This window comes from Silene latifolia, chromosome 10 (genome assembly GCF_048544455.1).
Source record: "Silene latifolia isolate original U9 population chromosome 10, ASM4854445v1, whole genome shotgun sequence".
Taxonomy (NCBI): Eukaryota; Viridiplantae; Streptophyta; class Magnoliopsida; order Caryophyllales; family Caryophyllaceae; genus Silene; species Silene latifolia.
Genome location: NC_133535.1, coordinates 154,697,331 through 154,720,371, shown reverse-complemented (window position 1 = coordinate 154,720,371; position 23,041 = coordinate 154,697,331). Strand labels below are relative to the sequence as shown.

Below are 23,041 nucleotides of genomic sequence, written 5' to 3'. Positions count from 1 at the left end.
GGCTTTCTTACAACAAGCTCAAAGGACTTATTCCCTGCTTTAATAAAAAATTCCGACAATTATGGGGCGGATGCTGAATTTTATTTGCAGTTGAACGACAACATATTGAGCGGAGAGATCACAAATTTGAAAGTTGTAGACATTGGTGGAAAACAGTTTAGTGGCACTATATTTCAAAGCAGATGTGCTCCTTACCTTGTCTCCAACTCATGACATTAACATGTACATTATATATGTAAGGTATCTATTAACTTGTGTTTTCCACAAACTTGTATAGCATTAACAATGGAAACTCAGTCAATAACTTGCCTACTAATTTACACATTCATCTTTTTGAATACAAGATGGTGTAGTTGCAATCGAAACTCAGTCAATAACTCAATCTTAAGATGTAAAACTTATGAAAGAGCAGCGTTGCTCAACTTCAAGCACAATATCTCCTATTTCGACAAAGATCTATCATCTTCGTGGAAAGGTGAAGAATGCTGCAATTGGAGAAGGGTGGTTTGTGATAACACAACCGGTCATATTCTCAAGCTCCATCTTAATGGAGACGACTATAATAACTTACTTAAAATGGAGAAGCTTGAATCCATGGTGTATTTGCTTGAGCTGAGACAACTGCATAGCTTAGACCTGAGCAACAATGATTTCAATTATAGCTCAATTCCGATATTCATGGGTTCAATGAAGCAACTCAGGTATCTCAATCTCTCATTTGCTTCTCTCGATGGGTTAGTTCCTTATGAATTAGGTAACATCACAAACCTAGAATTCCTTGATCTTAATAGTAACATGTTATCAGGTGAGATTCCAGCGTCTTTAGGGAATCTAATAAATTTGAAAAAACTAGATCTTTCTTATAATAAGTTGAGTGGCAAAATACCAACATCAATAAGTAAACTATCAAAAATGAATGAGCTTGATCTTTCTTATAATCAGTTGAGTGGTAAAATACCAACATCAATAAGTAAACTATCAAAAATGAATGAGCTTGATCTTTCTTATAATCAGTTGAGTGGTAAAATACCAACATCAATAAGTAAACTATCAAAAATGAATGAGCTTGATCTTTCTTATAATCAGTTGAGTGGTAAAATACCAACATCAATAGGTAAACTTTCCAAGTTACAAAGTTTAGATATTAGCTACAGCCTACAATCCATTGGAAGGTACGGTTTTGTCGGAACCCCACTTTGCGAACCTCTCAAGCTTGACATATTTAGACATGTATGATACGATGCTAACACTCAACCTGTCTTCTGATTGGGTGCCTCCTTTCCAACTTCTGGAATTCTATGCTGATAACTGCAAAATAAATGGACAATTTCCTCCATGGCTTCAAACTCAAAAAAATCTATATGATCTCATTTTGTCTAATGCAAATATCTCGGGGCTCATGCCTACATGGTTTCATTCAATGCAACAACTTGACTCGGTGGATCTTTCTAACAACAATCTTAGCGGGTCTCCTATTTTTCCCATTAATTTCTCCATGATCAGTCTCTCTAATAACTATCTGTCAGGGGATTTTTTTTTTGCTAAATAGCAGTAAAAGAGAAGTATATCAAAATGCTACCTTTATAGATCTTTCAAATAATTTCATCTATGGGTCACTTCGAGAAAGTTTAGATCATAGAGTGCCTAATTTGAAAATCCTCTTCCTTTCAAGTAATCAAATTAGTGGTCCAATCCCCAATTCTTTGTGCGAACTTAAGTCGTTGATTGGTTTAGATATTCATAATAATAGCTTATCTGGAGTAATTCCAAATTGTTGGGCTAATATTTCAACTCTTTACTTTCTACGTCTCTCGCACAATAAGCTAAAAGGAAAAATTCCATGCTTTAATAATAGAGATTCGGACCAACTTGAGACATTGGGCAATAAATTTTATTTGCATTTGAATGACAATAAGTTGAGCGGAGAGATCCCTTCGTGCTTGACTGACCTCACAAATCTCACAGTTTTAGACATTGGTGGAAATCACCTCACGGGCAAAATGCTAAGTTGGTTTAGTGCCGAAAAATTAAGGGAAGTTAAAATACTTAGGCTCCGAGATAACAATTTTAGTGGCACTATTTCTAGGCAGATTTGTTCATTGCCTAAGCTTCAACTCATGGATTTTGGACACAACCAATTTACGGGATCCATTCTTGGTTGTTTAAGTAATCTTACAGCCATGACTATTCCCATAACATCACAATATTTTGATAAGCATTTCGATACAACTGGTGTTAGTGAGGTAATCCAGGGTATAGAGAGAGCATATACGAGCAATCTACAATACTTGGTGGATATAGACCTTTCCTACAATAACTTGTCGGGTAGCATTCCTGATGATATAACAAAGCTCTCCGCCTTGATAAGTCTCAACTTGTCGTATAATCAGTTATCTGGAGCGATACCTGAGAATATTGGGGGTTTGAAGTCATTGTTCGCACTAGACTTATCAAACAATAAACTCGGGGGTAGTATCCCAACAAGCATGGGTGAACTATTCAGCTTGAGCCACCTTAACCTGTCCTACAACAATTTATCAGGTCAAATCCCGACTGGCAATCAGTTACAAACGTTGTCTGATCAAGCCTCAATATATGTCGGAAATCTTTATCTTTGTGGTGATTTTCTGCCTAAGAAGTGTAAAAGCAAAGTGGACGAGCAAGATAAGGGTAGGAGCAATAAAGACAAAGGCGATAATAAGGAGAAGTTCGAGAAAATGGGGTTCGGCCTAGTTGTTATGTCAGGATTTGCTACTGGTTTCTGGGGTGTTGTTGGGGGTTTGGTGGTGAATAGGAGGTGGAGGCATGCAGTTTTCCGACGTGTCGAAGATGGTTATAACTGGTTGTATGTGAGGGTGGCCAAACCTAGGAGGATCAAGAGGAAATGAGATGGTTAATTTGTTAATGTAGTGATGTTTCCAAGTAATTGACTTGCACAATATAATAGGGGCATTTGCCATGTACTATTTTTCTAGAAGCTGAGTGAGTTTGATAAGTTAAATAATCTTGATAAATGAATGTCGATATTGGTGTTATTGTTAATGGAGTTCGTCAAGCAAGTTAATCGGGCACATAAAAATTGTTGAACGAACTAGAAGTAATTCTTGTGTAATCCTTATAGAACGAACAACTGGAATTGACATAACTTGATTTAACAGCAACTGTAAAGGTTATCTCAGAAATAAAAATGCAATCGAAAATAATTTCCTTATAAATTTTTCTTTTCCCTGATGTGAACTGATGTTGGGCAACGCAATCAAACCTGTACCCGGACCCAACTGACCGAAATCCGTACACGAAATTAGTAACAAAATGCAATCAACTATCTACGAAGGAGTACAATTGAAAATCAGCTTGAAATTTTACAAGATTAGTTTGATTGATTTAGGAGTTGGGTTTTATCAAATCAAGGCCGGTTGCACAAGTAGTCGTCTACACTCTGTATATGTTATTCAGTTTAATCAAATTTACGTGTCGACGAAGGAACCTTAAACATATAAGGCATCAATCATTGCATAATTTAAGTCAAGTCATTATCATTGCTAATCGTTGCTATCAAATTCACGTCGATATTGTTGTTGTTGTTCAATAATTGTACGGCCGTGACTGTTAATTGAAGTTATAATCATTCAATCGAACAAATGACAGATTTAGAATAATGCTTCTCACTGGGACCTCTTTTTCTGCTTGTTTTCGACCCCCATGACTTTTCACCAAATATTATCATTTCGAGTCGGAAAAGAACAATAATACGGAGTGATATAAATAGATGTGAAATGATAATTATTTGAGGCGAATGACGTAAGTTTATATACACTATATATAACTAAAATACACTAAATACTCCGATCCGTAATTATTAGCGTCATACTTCATAACAATGGAGAATAATATTGTAATCACTTGCCTACTGTTTTGTACATTCCATACTTTTCAACTCACACAATGATGTAAGTTGCAATCATTCAATAGATGATACTGACAGTAACGTGTAGGCTATTTATTCCTTGTCCATCAGTTGTATCGCAAATTCTTCCTTGTGACGGAGTCTTATTACAAACAAACACATGTTTACGTTTGTGTGGTAAACGTCACCATTTTTGAGAAAAACCGACCATTTTTTTGTAGGTGACGTTTTATGAACAATACTTGAGTGATTACATTTTATCAAAAGTGATCACATTTGCCCGTCGTAAATTGTTACCGTCATAAGGGAGAATTGCTGCAGTTGTATAAACTAAACAACAAATACAATGGGGAATTTGGTAAAAACTTGCCTACTGATTTACACATTATCTTTTTCAATACTACTAGATACTAGTTTGAATGCCCGTACGTTGCAACGGGGTAATTAAATTATTTATAATGCAAAAAAAAAAAAAACATAAGAGTTTAATGTTTACATTCTAGGTCTAATAATTTGTTTACGTGGGTTAACTCTTACTTATAATCATATAATCACCCCCACTTTATACTAATCTTTCGATGTGAACAATTCTACTATTATAAGTAATATATTCACCAAACTTGGATTATTTTTCTGATGTGGGACAATTCTACCATTTATACGTAGTGTATCATCAAACTTGCATTGTTTTTCAATGTGTGACAAATAACATACTTAGAATTACACCATCTTTTTTGCACTTAGTTTGACATTCAACCAGATCCCGAATACCGAATACGGTTAGTAGTTACTCATTATATCTAATAGTTATATTTAAATTTAATAATATGATCAAGTACTCTCCATTAATATTTGTCGTTTTTCTTCTTTTTTTTTTATCATAGTTGAGATACGGAAATTTCCTGTGGTACCCCTTAATTTTGTCAGATTTTCCATTTTGTCCCTACTTTTAAGAATCTGCCTATAGTATCCTTGAGGTTCCACTTTTTTGCCCATGATACCCCCTAATATAAAGGTTGTTAAATGGACGTTAAGTTTGATGGCGTGACAATGGAGAATATAGTAATAACTTGCCTACTGATTTACACATTCATCTTTTTCAATACTACTAGATGTTGTAGCTGTAAGGCGAGTAACTCGGCCAATCACTTAATAACCAAGTGAAATGTAAGCCTTCGAAAAAGCGGCCCGCTTAACTTCAAGCACAACCTCACCTATTTTGACAAAGAGGTTTCATCCTCGTGGGAAAGTGAGGAATGTTGTGAATGGAGACGAGTGAGTTGTGATAACACAACCGGCCATATTCTCAAGCTCGACCTTAATGGAGTCGACAATAATCACTTGCTAAAAATGGAGAAGCTCGAGTCCTTGGCTTACTTGCTTGAGTTGAAACAGCTAGAGCGCTTGGACCTCAGCTACAATAACTTCAGTTATAGTTCAATTCCGACATTGATGGGTTTGATGAAGCAACTCAGGCATCTCAATTTCTCGTCTTCTTCTCTTAGTGGGTTAGTTCCTTGTCAATTAGGTAACCTCACTAACCTGCTAGTCCTTGATCTTTCTTTTAACAAGTTATTTGGCATATTTAGGGAATCTATCAAATTTGAAAGAACTAAATGTTTCCCAAAACAATTTGAGCTCTATAGCATCCTCTCTTAGGTGGCCATTAAACTTGGAGTTCTTAATACTTAATAATAATCAGTTGCAATTTCTAGATATTAGCTACAATCCATTGGAAGGTATAGTTTTGTCTGAACCACACTTCGCTAACCTCTCAAGATTGACGTATTTATACATGGATCATGCAATGCTAACAATCAACTTGTCTTCTAATTAGGTGCCTCCATTTCAACTTCGACCATTCGTTGCCAATCACTGCAAAATCAACGGAGGGCTTCCACCATGGCTTCAAACTCAAAAGAACCTATCATATCTCGATTTGTCTAATGCAAACATCTCCGGGGTCATGCCCAACTGGTTTCACACAATGCAACAACTTGTCTGGTTGGAACTCTATAACAACAAGCTTAGCGGGTCTCCTATTTTTCCCCATTAACTTCAGTTGCTTTAAACTCTCTAATAACTCGCTCTCTTGGGAGTTTTTGTCAAATTACAGTAAAATTGAAGTCTATCATCAAGCGAAAGATTTAGATCTCTCACATAATTTCATTTATGGGTCGTTTCTAGAAGGTTTAAGTCATACGATGCCTAACTTGGAAACACTCTACCTTACCAATAATCAAATTAGTGGTCGAATCCCCAATTCTTTGTGCCAACTTACATCATTGTGTGAGTTAGATATTCAATATAATAGCTTGTCAGGGGTAATTCCAAAATGTTGGACCAATATTTCAACTCTTTCATGTGTACGTCTCTCGTACAACAAGCTCGAAGGACATATTCCATGTTTTAATAATAAAAACATAAATGGGTTTGATCCTCATTTTTATTTGCATTTGAATGACAACATGTTGAGCGGAGAAGTCCCTTCATGCTTAAGCAATCTCACATATTTGAGTGTTCTAGACATTGGTGGTAATCAGTTGTCAGGCGAAATATTCAACTTGTTTAGTGTCGACAAATTGAAGAAACTATAAATACTTAGGCTTAGAGGAAACCAGTTTAGTGGCTCTATTCCTAGGCAGATTTGTTTTTTGCCTCGACTTCAAATCATGGACTTTGGACATAACCATTTTACGGGTTACATCCCTGGCTGTTTAAGTAACATTAAAGGCATGACTTCACCTATTCCACTGTTGGATTTCTCCCGTGGTGTCGTTAGTGAGGTAATGCAAGGAATAGAGCGTTCATATACGAGCTCTCTGCCATATTTGGTGGATATAGACCTCTCCTGTAATAACTTGGTGGGTAACATTCCTCATGACATGACAAAGATCTCCGGCTTGATGGGTCTTAACTTGCCGTATAATCAGTTATCTGGAACGATACCTGAGAATATTGGGAGCTTGAAATCATTGATCTCACTGGACTTATCAAAGAATAAACTCAGAGCAAGTATCTCTACAAGCATAGGTGAAATATACACGTTGAGTCACCTTAACTTTTGTCCTACAACAATTTCTCGGGCCAAATCCCGACGGAAATCAGCTACAAGCCCCTCTCGACCAAGCCTCGGTTTATGCCGGAAATCCTTATCTTTGTGCAGAATTTCTGTCTAAGAAGTGCAGAAGCAAAGTTAACAAACAAGATAAGGGTACAAGCAATGAAGGCAAAGGCCGTAATAAAGAGATACTCGAGAAAATGGGGTCGGACTTGGTTGTGATGTCGGGATTTGCTACTGGTTTTTGGGGTGTTGTTGGGTGCTTGGTGTTGAATAGGAGGTGGAGGCATGCATTTTTCCGTCGTCTTGAAGATGGTTATAACTGGTTGTATGTGAGAGTTGCTCTGAGGCTGCGAGCAGCCAAGTCTAAGATTAACAGGAGATAAGATGGTTCGTTTGTGTTAATGTAGTGATGTATCAAACTAAGCGTATAATTATTGTCAATGGTCTATATCTTTGTATAGTTGTACCGTTTTCTACTTCGTTTCTCGTTGTACTCAGTACGCCTTTTTCCAAGATTGAATTGCATTTATTGATTATGTTTACTGTTTTACGTTACTAGGTTAGTCCATCGATCATCTGTAACTGAAGGTGAAAGAGCTACCAAGTTTGTTACGCTATAGCGAGCCTTGGCTTAACGCATGATTTAGCGCCTTACTACCTCACGCCATTGTGTAATTGATTACCTCGCTGAGCCTGGCATTGTGTATCAGCTCTGTCATTATTTGTAATTTACATATAAACCCGTTGACATATTCATCCATAATGCTACGACCAAAAATATAATATAATGAAACAAAACTGTTGTCGAATTCATGACATTTAAAACGGTTTAATAAGCATAAATCTTTGTCATATTTAATATTTTATAACGGTTTTGTTTCACTAAAACCATGGGTTCAATATTATAGACAACGGTTTTTGAACCGTTTTTAATATTGTATTACGGTTATTTTAACCCGTTATTTACATTTTATAACGGTTCCGCCTTTTTAACAACCGTGGTAACATATTAACAACGGTCGATGTAATGACGGTTCCGTGTTTTGTATTACAACGGTATATTACCTTATCTAACTGTTGTTGCTCCTATTATTTGGCGTATTGTTGGTGTTGAATATGAGGTGGAGGCATACATTTTTTGAGCGAGTCGAATATGGTTATAACTGGTTGCATGGGCGAGGCCACTAAGGGCTTCGGTGTCGCAGCCGCTACACCAAAGACGAAAAATTCGGTTAGAATTTTGTGATTTGCTACACCAAAATTTACTACTTTCACACTAATTATCTATACACTTTACCTTGAGTATATCTTTTGCTACACCGAAATTAAAATTCTGGACTCGCCACTGAGTCTGGTTTTATGTAATAGTTGTCCTGAAGGTGAGGATGGCCAAAGCTAAGATTAACGGTAGATGAAATGATTCATGTGCTAATGCAGTTGTGCATACCACCCCAATAAGCTTATCTTTCATGTGTTGTCGCTTTTCTAGTCTTGTTATTGTAGTGATTATTGGCTTAATTTAAGTGTAATATAATGCTGAACTACGGCTTATTAAGTATTCTAAAAGAAGTGTAAGTGTATTATTGGTATATTATCGTAAGGCTAAGTTTATCCCAGTATGACGGAAGGTGAGGGAAGGTTTAAGCATGAGTTTTAAGCTCATATTTGAACAACTTGTCCATATTCTGTAGCAAAATCTTAGAGTGTTAAGTCTTAATGAGTGGTTTTTTTTTACTGTTATTAAGAGTTAAGACACATATTTAGTCTGTGGATAATCTTAGTCTAACAAATTAATTTGAAATTTCTAAGTTCAATGTTCACCAACAAGGCCACTACTACGGCCAATCCTTCGCCGACCAACTAAACTAAGCCAACCCTTCGCCGTCAAACTGCCCCTCTGTGAGTCTGTGACCACCTTAACACTACATACCCCTCTGTTATCACTGTAACAAACACCATAATCCACGACCCTCCGTCACCACCATTACTACCGTCGCCGGCGGACCACCATCGAAAGACTCTGGCGACACCATATGCTAAACCACCAACGACAAACCCACCATACACTAATTAGCAATTTATTAATTTAAACATGAAACCCTAATTAAAAAGGAATAAAAGTAATATGGGATTAACAAATTAAATACATGCTCTTCATTTAAGTAATCGTTCATAATTGAAGAATTTTGAGGTTGGAGAAGGTTAAGATTTTAACAATAGACACAATGCAAGGTGAGAGAATTAAGTTGATGTGTTTTTTAGTAAAGGGTAGAAAATAAAAAGTTTGGTGTAAAAAATATTAGAGAAATATAGCAAATCACTCCCATAAGTTTGAAACTATGTGCAATCAAGCCTCTTAACTTATAAATGTAGCAAATCAAACCCATAAATTTCTCTTAATGTGCAATTAACCACATATCTTATTTTTAAGAATTAAATTTGTTAATTAAATATTTTACTATTATTGAAAATCAAAATTATTGATTAGATTTTAATCCTAAAATTCTTGTTTATTAAAAAAACATGTTCAAATATTTTTTAAAATTATTTTGACGAAAAATGTTCCTAATATGAGACTTGTTAATGATGTTACAACGAAAAGTGACATGACCAAATTTTTGTTTATATTAAAATTGGTTCGCATTTTTCGTTGAATATGTAAATAGTATATTTAATTATTTAAGAAATATATTTATAATCTTATCTATATAAAAGCAGAAGACAATACTCATCAGAGAGCGCGCCACGTCATTAATACATTTTCTTTTTTCTTTTTTTTTTTTCGAAAATCGAGATTATGGTGGGACCCATGTGTGTGCAACGTATTTAATTACTAAGATATCCGTCTTTCAAAGCATGCGCTTAAATCCGTCTCGCAACAAATTATATAAAGTCATCTTACGGAATACTTCTTCAAATTAATATTATGATAAAATTTTATACATTCCGTGTTAAGAAAATGAATAACATTTACGCAGAATTAATTACAAAAGCGAGTTACCGTAATTGAATTACATAATTACTAAACCAAAATTACACAATAAAATTACATAATTTCAGGAAAAAATTACACTTATATACGAATCGAAAATACATCGAGAATGAATTACAAAATGAATAACAAGTATTTTTGTTATGAATAATTTTACCTTGCGCAGTAAATTGAAATTGAGTCATTTATTTCGGGTCAACTACAACCCGAGAGGCCGAGATTAATTAATTTCATAAATCAATTTATGAAATTATAACATTTCATAAATCAATTTATTAAAATTACAAGCAAAATGCCCTATTATTTAAATTAATTAATTAGAAATTCCATATGTTAAAAAAAAAAGTAATTACCAATGAATAATGATAACTCAGATCTGAGTATTAAGTGCATTAGAAGCTCAATAAAATTTATATAAGTCGAATATTTTTTGTTTTAAATTGAAATATAAATTAAAATGTGTATGTAAATGATAAATCTACGAATTTTTCCACTTAAAATGAAATATTTTGTGATAAAAATGCATTTCAATTTATTAACAAATACAAAGGAACAATAATATATCAGATCTGCCTATTGAAGCATTAATATCTCCAAAAAAATTTGTAAAAAATCGAATGTTTTGTTTTAAATTAACAACAAAATTAAAATGAGTAAGTTTATCATAAATTTAATCCTTTTTGGAGTTCGAATATAATAAATAATAAAAAAAAAAATACACAAAAAAATGATATATTGAAAGTAATGTAGGCCTTATTTATTTGGTACAAAATAGGATCTTATTTTGAAGATGTTATGTCTGAAATACGGATATTGCATGTTATTATTAAAAAACTTAAAGATTAAATTACTAACCCTATCCATAATCACTTAGATCTGATTGTTTTTATTGTAAAAATGCATAACAACTTAATAAAAAAAAACACCAAAAAATGCAAGAAAAATAATTTGCATGTCATGAAAAATCGAAAAAAAGGCCGAGTATACGATTGTACTGTCATTGTCTTCATCTCGATTGCCTTGCACGTTTTCACCCCGTCATTTTCATCTTACACGATAAAAGGGTGCATGAGGGCGGCGGAAAATTGATGAGGGAGGAGGCAAATGAGAGTGTGGATGAGGGATGGTGCGGAGTTGAGAGAGTGTTGATGAGGGCGCGGAAATGAGGGTGTGTTGATGATGAAGGAGGCGAGAATGAGTGATGAAGGAGGCGGAAATGAGGATTAGGGTTAGGTTAGAGTTGAAAATTAGAGTGATTCATATAGGAGAGAGTGTGAGTTGTGTGATGGGCTGTTTTTTATATATAAAAAACGAATGGGCCATTTTGTGGTTATACATTGTTCGGCCCATATAACTAATGTAGTCGGCCTATATTAGTTTACTCGGTTTGTGTTGGTTTCAATGAGGTCGTCCCGAAAAGAAGACTTGAAAATTCTAATTTGTGATTGAGATATGCGTACTTCTACTACGACTACTAATGTATTCTATCATGAAATTTTTCAATTTTTAGAATAATTTGCATATGTTAAAGTAGATTATTAAATTATATTTCTTTTTTCGGGGTGTAAAGTTTTTTAATATGCAAATTTTATTTACAACAGTATATTACGTTATTTCCTCTTAAACCATTGTATGTGAATACGTATTTGAAACAAGTGTAAACATTAATTATGTAGATCACTGAGTTAGACCAAATAGATAATTACAATAGAAATGCAAAAACAAAAAATTCATCAAAAAACAATAATACCGGCCCAAATACATACCCGTGCAATTTTGCACGGGTTTAAAACTAGTAGTTTTTATAATAGAAAATATAGGTTTTAGTTAAAAAAAATGGTAAAAAACTTGATTTGCGCTTAATTGCATATTTTTGGAAAGTTATGGGCTAATTTGCTACAAGTGAAATTTAAGGGGCTAATTTACACATAGTTCATAAATTATGGGGTTAATTTACTAACTATGGAAAAGAAAAAACATGTGGAAAAAATAAATGAGCTTTGACATTATAATATGGAGTTTTTTTTTTTTTTTTTCACATCCGGAGAATCTTAAAATCCCCACACAAAACACATGACACTCCTAAAAAAACAAAGGGATTTTCTATATGGTAACCCCGTGTTTTCGCGCATGCTACCGTATAACCTTATTTTTAATGTGAGACTATATGGTAACCCTGTAGTCTATAAAAACTAATAAGCATGACCTTGACTTTGCAATCTGTCAAATTTTGACGTTAAATTGATGTGTCTTAACTTCTTATGCCGACATGGATCTATTTACATCTCCCTCCTTTTTGCTTATTATTTTACTAAAAGCCTAAAACCCTTATGCTGACACTTCTCTTCATCTATTTTTTTCTCCGCTTCTCTTTTTTGACTTATTTATTTTCCATCCTCTACTTCATTCATTATTCTTTTGCTAAAACCATTTTGCTAACCTTGATGATTAATGTAACTGAACATTTCTACAAAAATGAAATGAAAAGCAAACTTGATGAAACAAGAATCAACTGATGAAACAAGCATTTGAACACATTTTATATATTGGCAAAGTTTAGACTTATGTGTTTCATACTTTCATCACACAAAAAAAAAGCAAGCTATTCCCTTCGTCTTGCGAAAGCAGCAAAATAGAGATAGCAGAGGTTTCTCATCAAAACAAAATAAACCATACAAAGTCGCTGATGAAACAACAAAAAAAAACAGAGGTATTCCCTTCTTTTTGACAATCTTTTCTTTAGCATGCATCAGAGGCGGCCTTTATCTTCCTTCATTTACTTGGTTGTTGAGATGATGTACTTCCACAACTGCTGCTTCTAAGTCATCCAATGTTGCTTGTCCAAGTTGAATAAGGATTGGAGTATACAAATATGCGAAATACAGCAAGCACTAGAACACCTAAATGAAATCACTGGTATTCCACAATTCACATTCATTTTCCAATTTAATACGCAAAACTTAACTAACCATTTAAGACCAAACAATTAACATCATTTTTTTGTAATGGGTTTGGCATCCTCGATTATCGATGTTAGTATAATATGAAAAGTACGAATCTTTACACTTAAAAGTTTTCATCTTGGCCAAAAATTACAACAATTAACAAAGAACAACACCAAATAATACAAGTTAACCAATATAGTGTTATTTACACAGAAAAAGAAAAGGAGATTATTGAATACCCGTTAAGCCTCACTGATGGAAGAAAATTCAAGGTTGTCGATTAAAGGGACGGTTGATGAAACGATGAATTTTGGGTTAATGTTATTTGGAGAAACAGGGGGTATGTGAAGGGTTTATGATCATCAAAGTAAAAAGGGTGTATTGGGGATTTCATTTCATTTCAATTTACGTGTCAATGGTTGTCATTAGTGACTCATCTAGCTTTGCCATGTCAACATAAGATATAACACACATCAGCCAAACTAACGTTTAAATTTGACGGAAGCAAAGATTAGTGTCACGTTAATTAGTTTATATAGACTACAGGGTTATCATTTGGAGTCAAATTAAAAATAGGGTTATATTGTAGAATTCGCCAAAACACAGGGTTACCTTATAAAAAATCCCAAAAACAAACCCAGATTTCCCCCAATTTTTACCGAAATAAGAAAGTGTAAATGATGATGATCATCTCCCAAACTTGAATTAAATTGAAATCCGTACACCAAATTAGTAACAAAATGCAATCAAGTAAGCAGTGGAGTTGTACAATCGGAAATCAGCTTGAAATTTCCAACATTAGATTGATTGATTCAGGAGTTAGGGTTTATCAAATTAAATCGGGTTTCATCTTGCGAATTCAAGGTTGAGAATGATGATTAATTCAAGTTTCATCTTGCGAATCGGGTTTCTGTGTGCTTCAAATGAATTTGGTGAGCTCCTTTCTTTCCCTGTTCTCTTGTTTTCCTACTCGTATTGCTATAAAACCGTTTTATAAGAGACTTACTCGTCTACTCTACTCTGTATATGTTATTCTGTTTAATCAAATTGACGTCGACGAAGGAAACCTTAGACATAAGGCATCAATCATTTTACATAATTTAAGTCAAGTTATTATCATTGGTAATCGTGTGGTTTAGTTTTAACTGCTAATTGAACTTCACATGGATGCCCAAACCTTAGACGTATTTGCGGGACACCCTACAAGATAAGGTAACATTTCCATCCATAAACCTTAAACTATGTTTGTTTGTTTGTTAGTTAGTTAGTTTAGGAGAGGCACCCACATTGGAAGAATAATGCTTCTCACTCACTGGGACCTCTTTTTCTGTATTTCTTTTGCTGCGTGTTTTCGACCCCATGACTTTTCACTAAATATAATCATTTCGAGTCGGAAAATAACAATAATACGGAGTAATAACATATGAATCGATAATTATTTGAGGCGAATGATGTTAGTTTATATACACACTATATATAGATTGTTTCTTAGCTTGTCTTTCACAAACTTGTTTTGAATTATAAATCAAATAAAATACTAAATACTCGTAAATATTACCATCATAGCTTCAGAACAATGGGGAATATTGTAATCAGTTGCCTACTGTTTTGTACATTTATCTTTCTCAATCCAAGATGGTGTCACTGCAATGGAAACTCACCCAACAACTCAGCCTTGAGGTGTATACCTTCTGAAAGAGCGGCCTTACTCAACTTCAAGCAGAACCTCACCTTTTTCGACAAAGATGTTTCATCTTCGTGGCAAGGTGAGGAATGCTGCAATTGGAGGCGAGTGGGTTGTGATAAAACAACTGGCCGTATTCTAAAGCTCAATCTTAGTGGAGACGACACTAATAACTTGATTAAAATGGAGAAGCTCGAGTCTTTGGTGTATTTGCTTGAGCTAAAACAACTAGAGAGCTTGGACCTGAGCTTTAATGACTTTGGTCATAGATCAATTCCGAGGTTTATGGGTTCGATGAAGCAACTCAGGTATCTCAATCTCTCATTTGCTTCTTTTGGCGGGTTAGTTCCTTATGATTTCGGTAACCTCACTAACCTGCAAGTCCTCGATATGCGAAGTGATTGGTTAAGTGATTATGAGATTGTCGTAGATAATTTAGGTTGGGTTTCTGGTCTAAGAGAACTGCGCTACTTGAACATGAATCATGTGAATATGAGTTATTCACATGATTGGATTGAGTCGTTAATTGGACCGCTCCCTTATATCAGGGAGTTATATTTGTCTAATTGTGGACTGACTCTTTATAAAGCTGTTCACAAAAACTCCTCAACTCCTGCTCACCTTCCTCCAATCAGCTATTTAGATCTAAGTACAAACAACCTCAGTGAAGATATACTCCGTATACTTCAAAATCTAACATCTCTTGAACACCTTAACCTTTTAGACAGCATTCACCTCCCGCAATTTAATTTTCATGGCAATGATTCGAGGAATCTCTGGGGTCTTGTACACAACTTGTGTACTTTGAGATCATTAGACTTGTCCAGTAATGATCTTCAAGGCAACTTTTTGCAACAACGTCAAAACTTATCCAACAATTGCTTCAACCATTATGATTTAGAGGATTTATCCATTAAGAGCGGCTCTCTTACTGGTTATATTCCTGGATGGCTAGGAGAGGATTTTAGGAGTCTTAAATCAATCAGTCTTTCTTTGAACAAGTTATCGGGTGAGATTCCAGCATCTATAGGGAAGCTATCATCTTTAAGGACACTTGATCTCTTTAATAACATGTTATCAGGGGAGATTCCAGTATCTTTAGGGATGCTATCAAATTTGAAGGAGCTAGATCTTAGCGCAAATAATTTGACTTCTGTAGCATCCTTTTACAGTTTTCCATCAAACTTGGAGACCTTAAGTCTTGGTGGTAATCGGTTGAGTGGCAAAATACCAACATCAATAGGACAACTTTCCAAGCTGAAAAGGTTATCTATTGACGGGAATCCATTGGAAGGAGTGTTTCTCTCTGAACCCCACTTTAGTAACCTCTCAAGCTTGACATATTTAAACATAGACGATACCTTGCTAACACTGAACCTGTCTTCTGAATGGGTGCCTCCATTTCAACTTCAATTATTCTCAGCCGTAAACTGCAAAATTAACGGAAGATTTCCTCCATGGCTTCTAACTCAAAAGAACCTATCAAGTCTCACTTTGTCTAATGCAAATATCTCCGGAGAGATGCCAAGATGGTTTCATACAATGCAACTAATCGACTATGTGGATCTTTCTAACAACAATCTTAGCGGGTCTCCTATTTTGCCCATTAACTTTTACATAATCGACCTCTCTAATAATTCTTTGTCCGGGGATTTTGTGTTAAATGACAGAAAAACAGAAGTATATCTTCAAGCTAACAGAATAGATCTCACAAATAATTCCATCGCTGGGCCGCTTCCAGAAAATTTAGGTCATATAATGCCTAACTTGGAACTCCTGCTCCTTGCAAATAATCAAATCACTGGTCCAATCCCAAGGTCTTTGTGTCAACTTACGTCATTGAGTAATTTGGATATTCAAAATAATCGCTTATCAGGGGTTATTCCAAATTGCTGGGCCAATATTTCAACCCTTTTGTATGTAAGTCTCTCATACAACAAGCTCAAAGGACATATTCCCTGCTTTAATAACAGAGATTCCTTCAAGTTTGGGTTGGGTGTTCAATTTTATTTGCATTTGAATGATAACATGTTGAGCGGAGAGATACCTTCATGCTTGAGTGATCTTCCAAATCTGCAAATTTTAGACATTGGTGGAAACCAGCTCTCAGGCAAAATGAACAAGTGGTTTAGAGCCGAAAATTTGAGCGAACTCAAAATACTTCGGCTCAAAGGTAACAAGTTTAGTGGCACTATTCCTTGGCAGATATGCTCCTTACCTCAGCTCCAACTCTTGGACCTTGGAAATAACCAGTTTACGGGATACATTCCTCGTTGTTTAAGTAACCTTACAGCTATGACTTCACCTAATGATTCAATAATTCCTTATTTGAGTGACGTTAGTGAGGTATATCAAGGAATTGAGCGTACATATACAAGCTCAGTAGCGTATTTGGTGGATATAGACCTCTCATGTAATAACTTGGTGGGTAGCATTCCTGATGACATAACAAAGCTCTCCGGCTTGTTGAGTCTCAACTTGTCGTGTAATAAGTTATCTGGAACGATTCCTGAGAATATTGGGGGTTTGAAGTCATTGATCGCACTAGACTTGTCAAATAATAAACTTAGGGGAACTATCCCAACTAGCATGGGTCAACTATACAAATTGAGCCACCTCAACTTGTCCTACAACAATTTATCAGGCGAAATCCCGACTGGCAACCAGCTACAAACCCTTTCTGATCAAGCCTCCGTTTATGCCGGAAATCCCTATCTTTGTGGGGATTTTCTGCCTAGAAAGTGCAAAAGCAAAGCCGACGAACTAGGAAAGGGTACAAGGGATAAAGGCAATGGCGATAAGGAGAAGAAGCTCAAGAAAATGGGATTCGACCTGGTTGTGGTGTCGGGATTTGCTACTGGTTTTTGGGGTGTTGTTGGGTGTTTGGTGTTAAATAGTAGGTGGAGGCATGAGTTTTTCCGGCGTCTTGAAGATGGTTATAACTGGTTGTATGTGATAGTTGTTCTGAAGGTGAGGGTGCTCAAAGCTAAGATGAAGAGAGGAGAATGAGGCGGCTCTCGTGTTAATGCAGTTTGTTTATCCAACAAAGTGATTAGCATTCTTGTCATTTATGGAGTCCTGTTATTGTAGTGATTGTATTGGCTCATTTTATCTTCTTTTATATTTGCTTATTTCACCAAACATTTTCGGTGGCTTGTTGCACTCTTAATGTGATTATTGTGTGGGTCAGTCTCACAATTTAAGCTGGTCCATCTGTATAAAATCACTCTTATTCTAGAATTTGTGGAACTATATAAGTAATGTTGTACTACGACTAAAAAGTATTTTAATAGAATGGAAGGTATATTATTTCCTAACCGACTTATTTGATGAAAATGTTCTCTTGTGCCAATTATAAAAATTACTAATTTCAATTAGCAGAAAATCAAAACAAATTAAACGATGGTATCAAGCTATGTAAGTTTGCGTCGGATGGGAGAGCCCGAACAATGGGAAATTTTGCGTCGAGAAAGAGTGTATGAGATGGACCATGGAGGGCATAGCCATAACATCAGGAGGAAGGTGATATAAGCAGGAGTACACAAAGGAACCTGAAATATGAACAAGTTTATTGTAAGTATATATATATATATTTTTTGCCAAGTTTCTTTACAATACGAGTACTTTACTTGGGTAATGTATGTTAACAAGTTCTAGAATCCAAATCATGATCATAGAAGTTCCCTTTTGACAAGGAGTTAATGCGTATGGGCAGGGACGGACACAGAAATTTGGTATAAGGGAGCACAAATTTTTCTTAAATAAATCGTCTTCTATTTTATAAGGCACTTTTTGTATAATACTCCCTCCAATTTTCTATGTTGTTCCCTTTTATTTTTTGCCCAAGAATTAAAAGAATTAATTTGGACTACACAATATACATGATCCCACATGCAGTTGATTTTTGACCACACAAACATTTCCCTTTTATTTACAATACGAGTACTTTACTTGGAGCCGTACTATCAGAAATCAGCTTCAAAATCAGGGGTTAGGGTTTATGGAATTGGGGGTTTTAGTTGCTTTCGCTTAAAATCGAGTTTCATCCGGCGGATTTAAGCTCATAATGATGATAACAAATGATGATTAGTTAGGGTTTATGAAATTAGGGGGAATGCTTCAAATTGGGTTTCGTCTTGCGGACTTTTGATTGGAATTATTTGGTGAGCTCCTCTCTTTCCCCACTCCCCTGTTTTCTCAGTATACATACATCAACAAAGCCCGTTACTATAAAACCGTTTTATAAGAGACTTACTCATAACTAATTCTATATTTTTAACTCGGATCCATTAGGATGATTATATTTATTAATTACTTTGTTTTCTGGAATTCACATTTATGCAGGAACCTCAAAAGTATGTTGCCGGGGTCATCAGTCGTCTCATAATTCAACTCACAAGTCCTGCAATTGTAAGTCAAAGTCGTCTCCATACGTCGCTAATATTTCCACTCGCAATTCTCCTGAAATACTTGTTTTTTAATTGCGACTAAAATTTTTAGGTGGCTTGTTGCTATTGCTGGTGATTAGTTTATTCTTAATTTTTGACATAAAGTATAATAATTCGATCAGATGTCAATATAATATTGACGTTACACGTTAGCAACTAGATTATTTATAGGCTATCTTTCGCAAACTTGTTTTGTATCATAAATGGTCTCACACAATAATTGACGTGAAACGGTCTCACACAATATTCATTCTATCATATTTAATACAGCATTGCCTTTTGATGCATGATTTTACATTTTTGGTCAAACATTCAACATTTCAACCTCATTTAGTTGGTTTTTGTTTGAATGAGCTATTGGGTCTGGGCCCTGGGGTAGGTGATGCTGTTATAGTTATTCAATCCATAAGTTTGTGTCTTCCACAAACTTGTATTGCCATTACCAGTTTACCACTGTTTCGATATAGCAATGGGAAACATAATAATAATTTCATTGCTGATTTACATATTCATCTTTTTCAATACAAGATGGTAAGGGGGTTGAATGTGGCTTAGTCTTGCCTTATTATTAGAAAATACAAATAAGCTGATTACGATTGCATCAACAATGGCACTGTCCGGTTGCTGCTTCAGTTTACATGGTATGGAAGCCCGACCAGTTTACTGTTGTCAAGGTAAGATGGTTCATTAAATCTTCATCACATATTTTTTAGCTAAAGTCATCCTCAGCTGTCGCAATCTTGGTTAGTTTAAGACTCTTAAGTTGACAATTCACTCGTTTGTTTTTGTGAATCGGAGAAGACTTCGAAGTCTGAACATAAGATGGTTAGTTGCAGTTATAAACTTGAAAGCCCCCTTTGTTGAAGTTTGAAGAGATAGAATAGTACTCCAGTATTGACTATTGCCATTTAGTACTGTTTGCTGCTATAAACTAAACAAAAATATAATCCGTATACTACATTCGTTCAGAACAATGGGGAATACATTAATAACTTGCCTACTGATTTACACATTTATATTTTTCAATACTAGATGGTGTAGCTGCAAAGTGAATTCGTCCAACAATACATCCTTGAGGTGTAAACCTTCTGAAAGAGCGGCTCTGCTCAACTTCAAGCACAACCTCACCTATTTCGACAAAGATGTTTCATCTTCTTGGGAAGGTGAGGAATGCTGCCAATGGAAACGGGTGTTTTGTGAGAACACAACCGGCCATGTTCTAGAGCTTGATCTTTATGGAAACGAGACCAATTACATAATATCGGGGAAGCTCCACTGTTTGGTGTATTTGCTTGAGCTGAAACAACTGGAGAGGTTGGACCTGAGCTACAATAACTTCAGTTATAGCTTAATCCCGAATTTTATGGGTTCAATGAAAAAACTCAGGTATCTCGATCTCTCATTTGCTTCTGTTGGTGGGTTAGTTCCCTATGAATTAGGTAATCTCACTAACCTTCAAGTCCTTGATCTTGGTTATAACATGTTATTGGGTGAGATTCCAGCATCGTTAGGGAAGCTGTCAAATTTAACGAAACTAGGTCTTTCTGAAAACAATCTGAGCTCTATAGCATCCTCTCTTAAATTTCCATCAAACTTGGAGTCTTTAGCTCTATTTAATAATCCGTTGGAAGGTACAGTTTTGTCTGAACCCGACTTTGCTAACCTCTCAAGCTTGACAGATATAGACATGTCTGATACGATGCTAACACTCAACCTGTCTTCTGATTGGATACCTCCATTCCAACTTCAATCATTTGAAGCCAATTCCTGCAAAATCAACGGTCAGTTTCCTCCATGGCTTCAAACACAAAAGTCCCTATCATTGCTCATTTTGTCTAATGCAAATATTTCCGGGATCATACCTAGATGGTTTCATACAATGCAACAACTTGACTATGTCGATCTTTCTAACAACAAACTTACAGGGTCAGTTACTTTCCCCATCAACTTTTCCATATTGTCCCTCTCTAACAACTCTCTGTCTTCGGAATTTTTGTCAAATGGCAGTCAAACAGAAGTATATTTTCAGGCGATCTCATTAAATCTCTCAAATAATTTTATCTTCGGGCCGTTACCGAAAGGTTTAGGTGACATTATGCCTTACTTGGAAGGCCTAATCCTTTCCAATAATCAACTTAGTGGTCCAGTGCCTATTTCTTTGTGCCAACTTACGGCATTGCATGCTTTAAATATTCAAAATAATAGCCTTTCCGGGGTAATTCCAAATTGTTGGGCCAATGTTTCAACACTTTCGTATATAAATCTCTCATATAACAAGCTCAAAGGACATATTCCCTGCTTTAATAATAGAGATTCCTACAATTTGGGTCTTGCCGAGGATACTTTTTTGCATTTGAATGACAACATGTTGAGCGGAGAGATACCTTCATGCTTGAGCGATCTCACAAATATGCAAATTTTAGACATTGGGGGAAACCAGCTATCAGGTAAAATGAACAAGTGGTTTACTGCCGAAAAATTTAAGGATCTGCAAATACTTAGGCTTAGGGAAAATCAATTTAGTGGCACTATTCCTAGGCAGATATGCTCCTTGCCTCAGCTCCAAATCATGGACCTTGGACATAACCATTTTAGAGGATCCATTCCTAGTTGTTTAAGTAACCTTACAGCCATGACTTCACCTAATACATCCCAAATTACCGATAGAAACGAGGGTATTAGTGAGGTAATTCAAGGTATAGAGCGTGCATATACGAGCACACTACCATATTTGGTGGATATAGACCTCTCTAGTAATAACCTGGTGGGTGTCATTCCTGATGACATGACAAAGATCTCCGGCTTATTGAGCCTCAATTTGTCGTATAATCAACTATCAGGAACCATCCCCGCAAATATTGGGGGTTTGAAGTCAATGATCTCACTTGACTTGTCAAAGAATAATATTAAGGGAAGTATCCCAAGAAGCATAACTGAACTATATAGCTTGAGCCATCTTAACTTATCCTACAACAATTTATCAGGCCAAATCCCAACTGGCAATCAACTACAAACCCTATCTGACCAAGCCTCGATTTATGCTGGAAATCCTTATCTTTGTGCGGATTTTTTGCCTAAGAAGTGTAAAAGCAATGCAGACAAGCAAGTTAAGGGTACGAGTGACAAGGGCAATGGCAATAATGAGGATAAGCTCAAGAAAATGGGATTCGACCTAGTTGTGATGTCGGGATTTGCTACTGGCTTTTGGGGTGTTGTTGGGTGTTTGGTGTTGAATAGGAGATGGAGGCATTTGTTTTTCCGGCGTCTTGAAGATGGTTATAACTGGTTGTATGTAATAGTTGCTCTGAAGGTGAGGCAAAGCTAAGATCAACAGGAGACGAGATGGTTCATGTGTGAATGTTGTGATGTATTCAACGACTGTCATTGTATCTTCCTTTACTTCTAATCGGTTTTTTGTCACACAAATGATAATAGTCAAACTTCATTGATTTGTCCGTCTCTAGTTTTCCTAGTCTGTATATCAAGAAAAACCGTAACTATAAATTCGTTTTTTACACGGCTTTTAAAAAGTGTCGGAATTTCATTTTTCAAATTCACATCTAGGTATACACCAAGCCGGACACCCCCACAACATAAGGTAACATTCCCACTCATAAGTCTGCATACTCCTTGGGACCTCTATTTGGGACCTCTGTGTGTAAATTGTGTTTGTTTGTTGAAGACTTAAAGAGAGGGGCCCTTAAGGAGAATAATGCAGATCCCCGAAGGACTCGTAAGTCTGCATACTCGCTCGCTAGATAATAATGTTGGTCCATGTATTCGGATATACTCCTATATAACAATCTAAATAGTACTCCCTCCACTTTTTTATTTTCACCCCGTTTCCCTTTTTGGCAAATTATTTATTTTCACCCCATTTCTCTTCTTTCCTTATTTGGACTGTCTTTTTCATTCTTTAATCATTCTTTTCACCCCCATTTACATTCTCTTTTATTACTTTTTCATTCTTTAATCATTTTTTTCACCCAATTTATAACTCT

The 23,041-nt window shown here is 35.6% G+C and overlaps 3 protein-coding genes and 1 pseudogene across 6 annotated transcripts; all 4 read left to right on the top strand.

Moving 5' to 3' along the window:
- Window positions 1–73: 73 nt before the first annotated feature.
- Window positions 74–3,064, top strand: LOC141606478 (receptor-like protein EIX2; annotated as a pseudogene).
- A 3,515-nt stretch (window positions 3,065–6,579) lies between these two features.
- LOC141608666 (uncharacterized) lies at window positions 6,580–7,354 on the top strand. The gene is made up of 2 exons (XM_074428009.1): window positions 6,580–6,922; window positions 7,074–7,354. Exons 1-2 carry the CDS (start codon window positions 6,580–6,582, stop codon window positions 7,352–7,354), a joined length of 624 nt encoding a protein of 207 aa, XP_074284110.1.
- Window positions 7,355–14,178: 6,824 nt separating this feature from the next.
- On the top strand, window positions 14,179–20,203 carry LOC141606477 (receptor-like protein EIX2). 4 transcript variants are annotated; one of them, XM_074425624.1, is made up of 5 exons: window positions 14,179–17,681; window positions 17,974–18,165; window positions 18,937–19,002; window positions 19,613–19,714; window positions 20,073–20,203. In XM_074425624.1, the coding sequence occupies exon 1, from the start codon at window positions 14,485–14,487 to the stop codon at window positions 17,599–17,601; it is 3,117 nt and encodes a 1,038-aa protein (XP_074281725.1). In that variant the 5' UTR covers window positions 14,179–14,484; the 3' UTR covers window positions 17,602–17,681; window positions 17,974–18,165; window positions 18,937–19,002; window positions 19,613–19,714; window positions 20,073–20,203. The 4 variants fall into 4 exon arrangements, with proteins under 4 accessions (XP_074281725.1, XP_074281723.1, XP_074281726.1 ...); XM_074425622.1 differs by lacking the exon at window positions 19,613–19,714; XM_074425625.1 differs by lacking the exons at window positions 19,613–19,714; window positions 20,073–20,203 and adding an exon at window positions 18,702–18,755 and having other exon boundaries at window positions 18,937–19,305.
- Window positions 20,014–22,365, top strand: LOC141608665 (receptor-like protein EIX2). Its single transcript, XM_074428007.1, has one exon. The coding sequence runs from the start codon at window positions 20,014–20,016 to the stop codon at window positions 22,363–22,365; it is 2,352 nt and encodes a 783-aa protein (XP_074284108.1).
- Window positions 22,366–23,041: the final 676 nt, after the last annotated feature.

What these genes read in the sequence shown, in the direction of transcription:
- LOC141608666 (XM_074428009.1), top strand. Translation starts at nt 6,580, where the DNA reads ATGGACTTTGGACATAACCATTTTACGGGTTACATCCCTGGCTGTTTA. An exon ending in AAAGAATAAACTCAGAGCAA is followed by an intron (nt 6,923 to 7,073) that starts GTATCTCTACAA and finishes ATCTTTGTGCAG; the next exon opens with AATTTCTGTCTAAGAAGTGC.
- LOC141606477 (XM_074425622.1), top strand. Translation starts at nt 14,485, where the DNA reads ATGGGGAATATTGTAATCAGTTGCCTACTGTTTTGTACATTTATCTTT.
- LOC141608665 (XM_074428007.1), top strand. Translation starts at nt 20,014, where the DNA reads ATGGGGAATACATTAATAACTTGCCTACTGATTTACACATTTATATTT.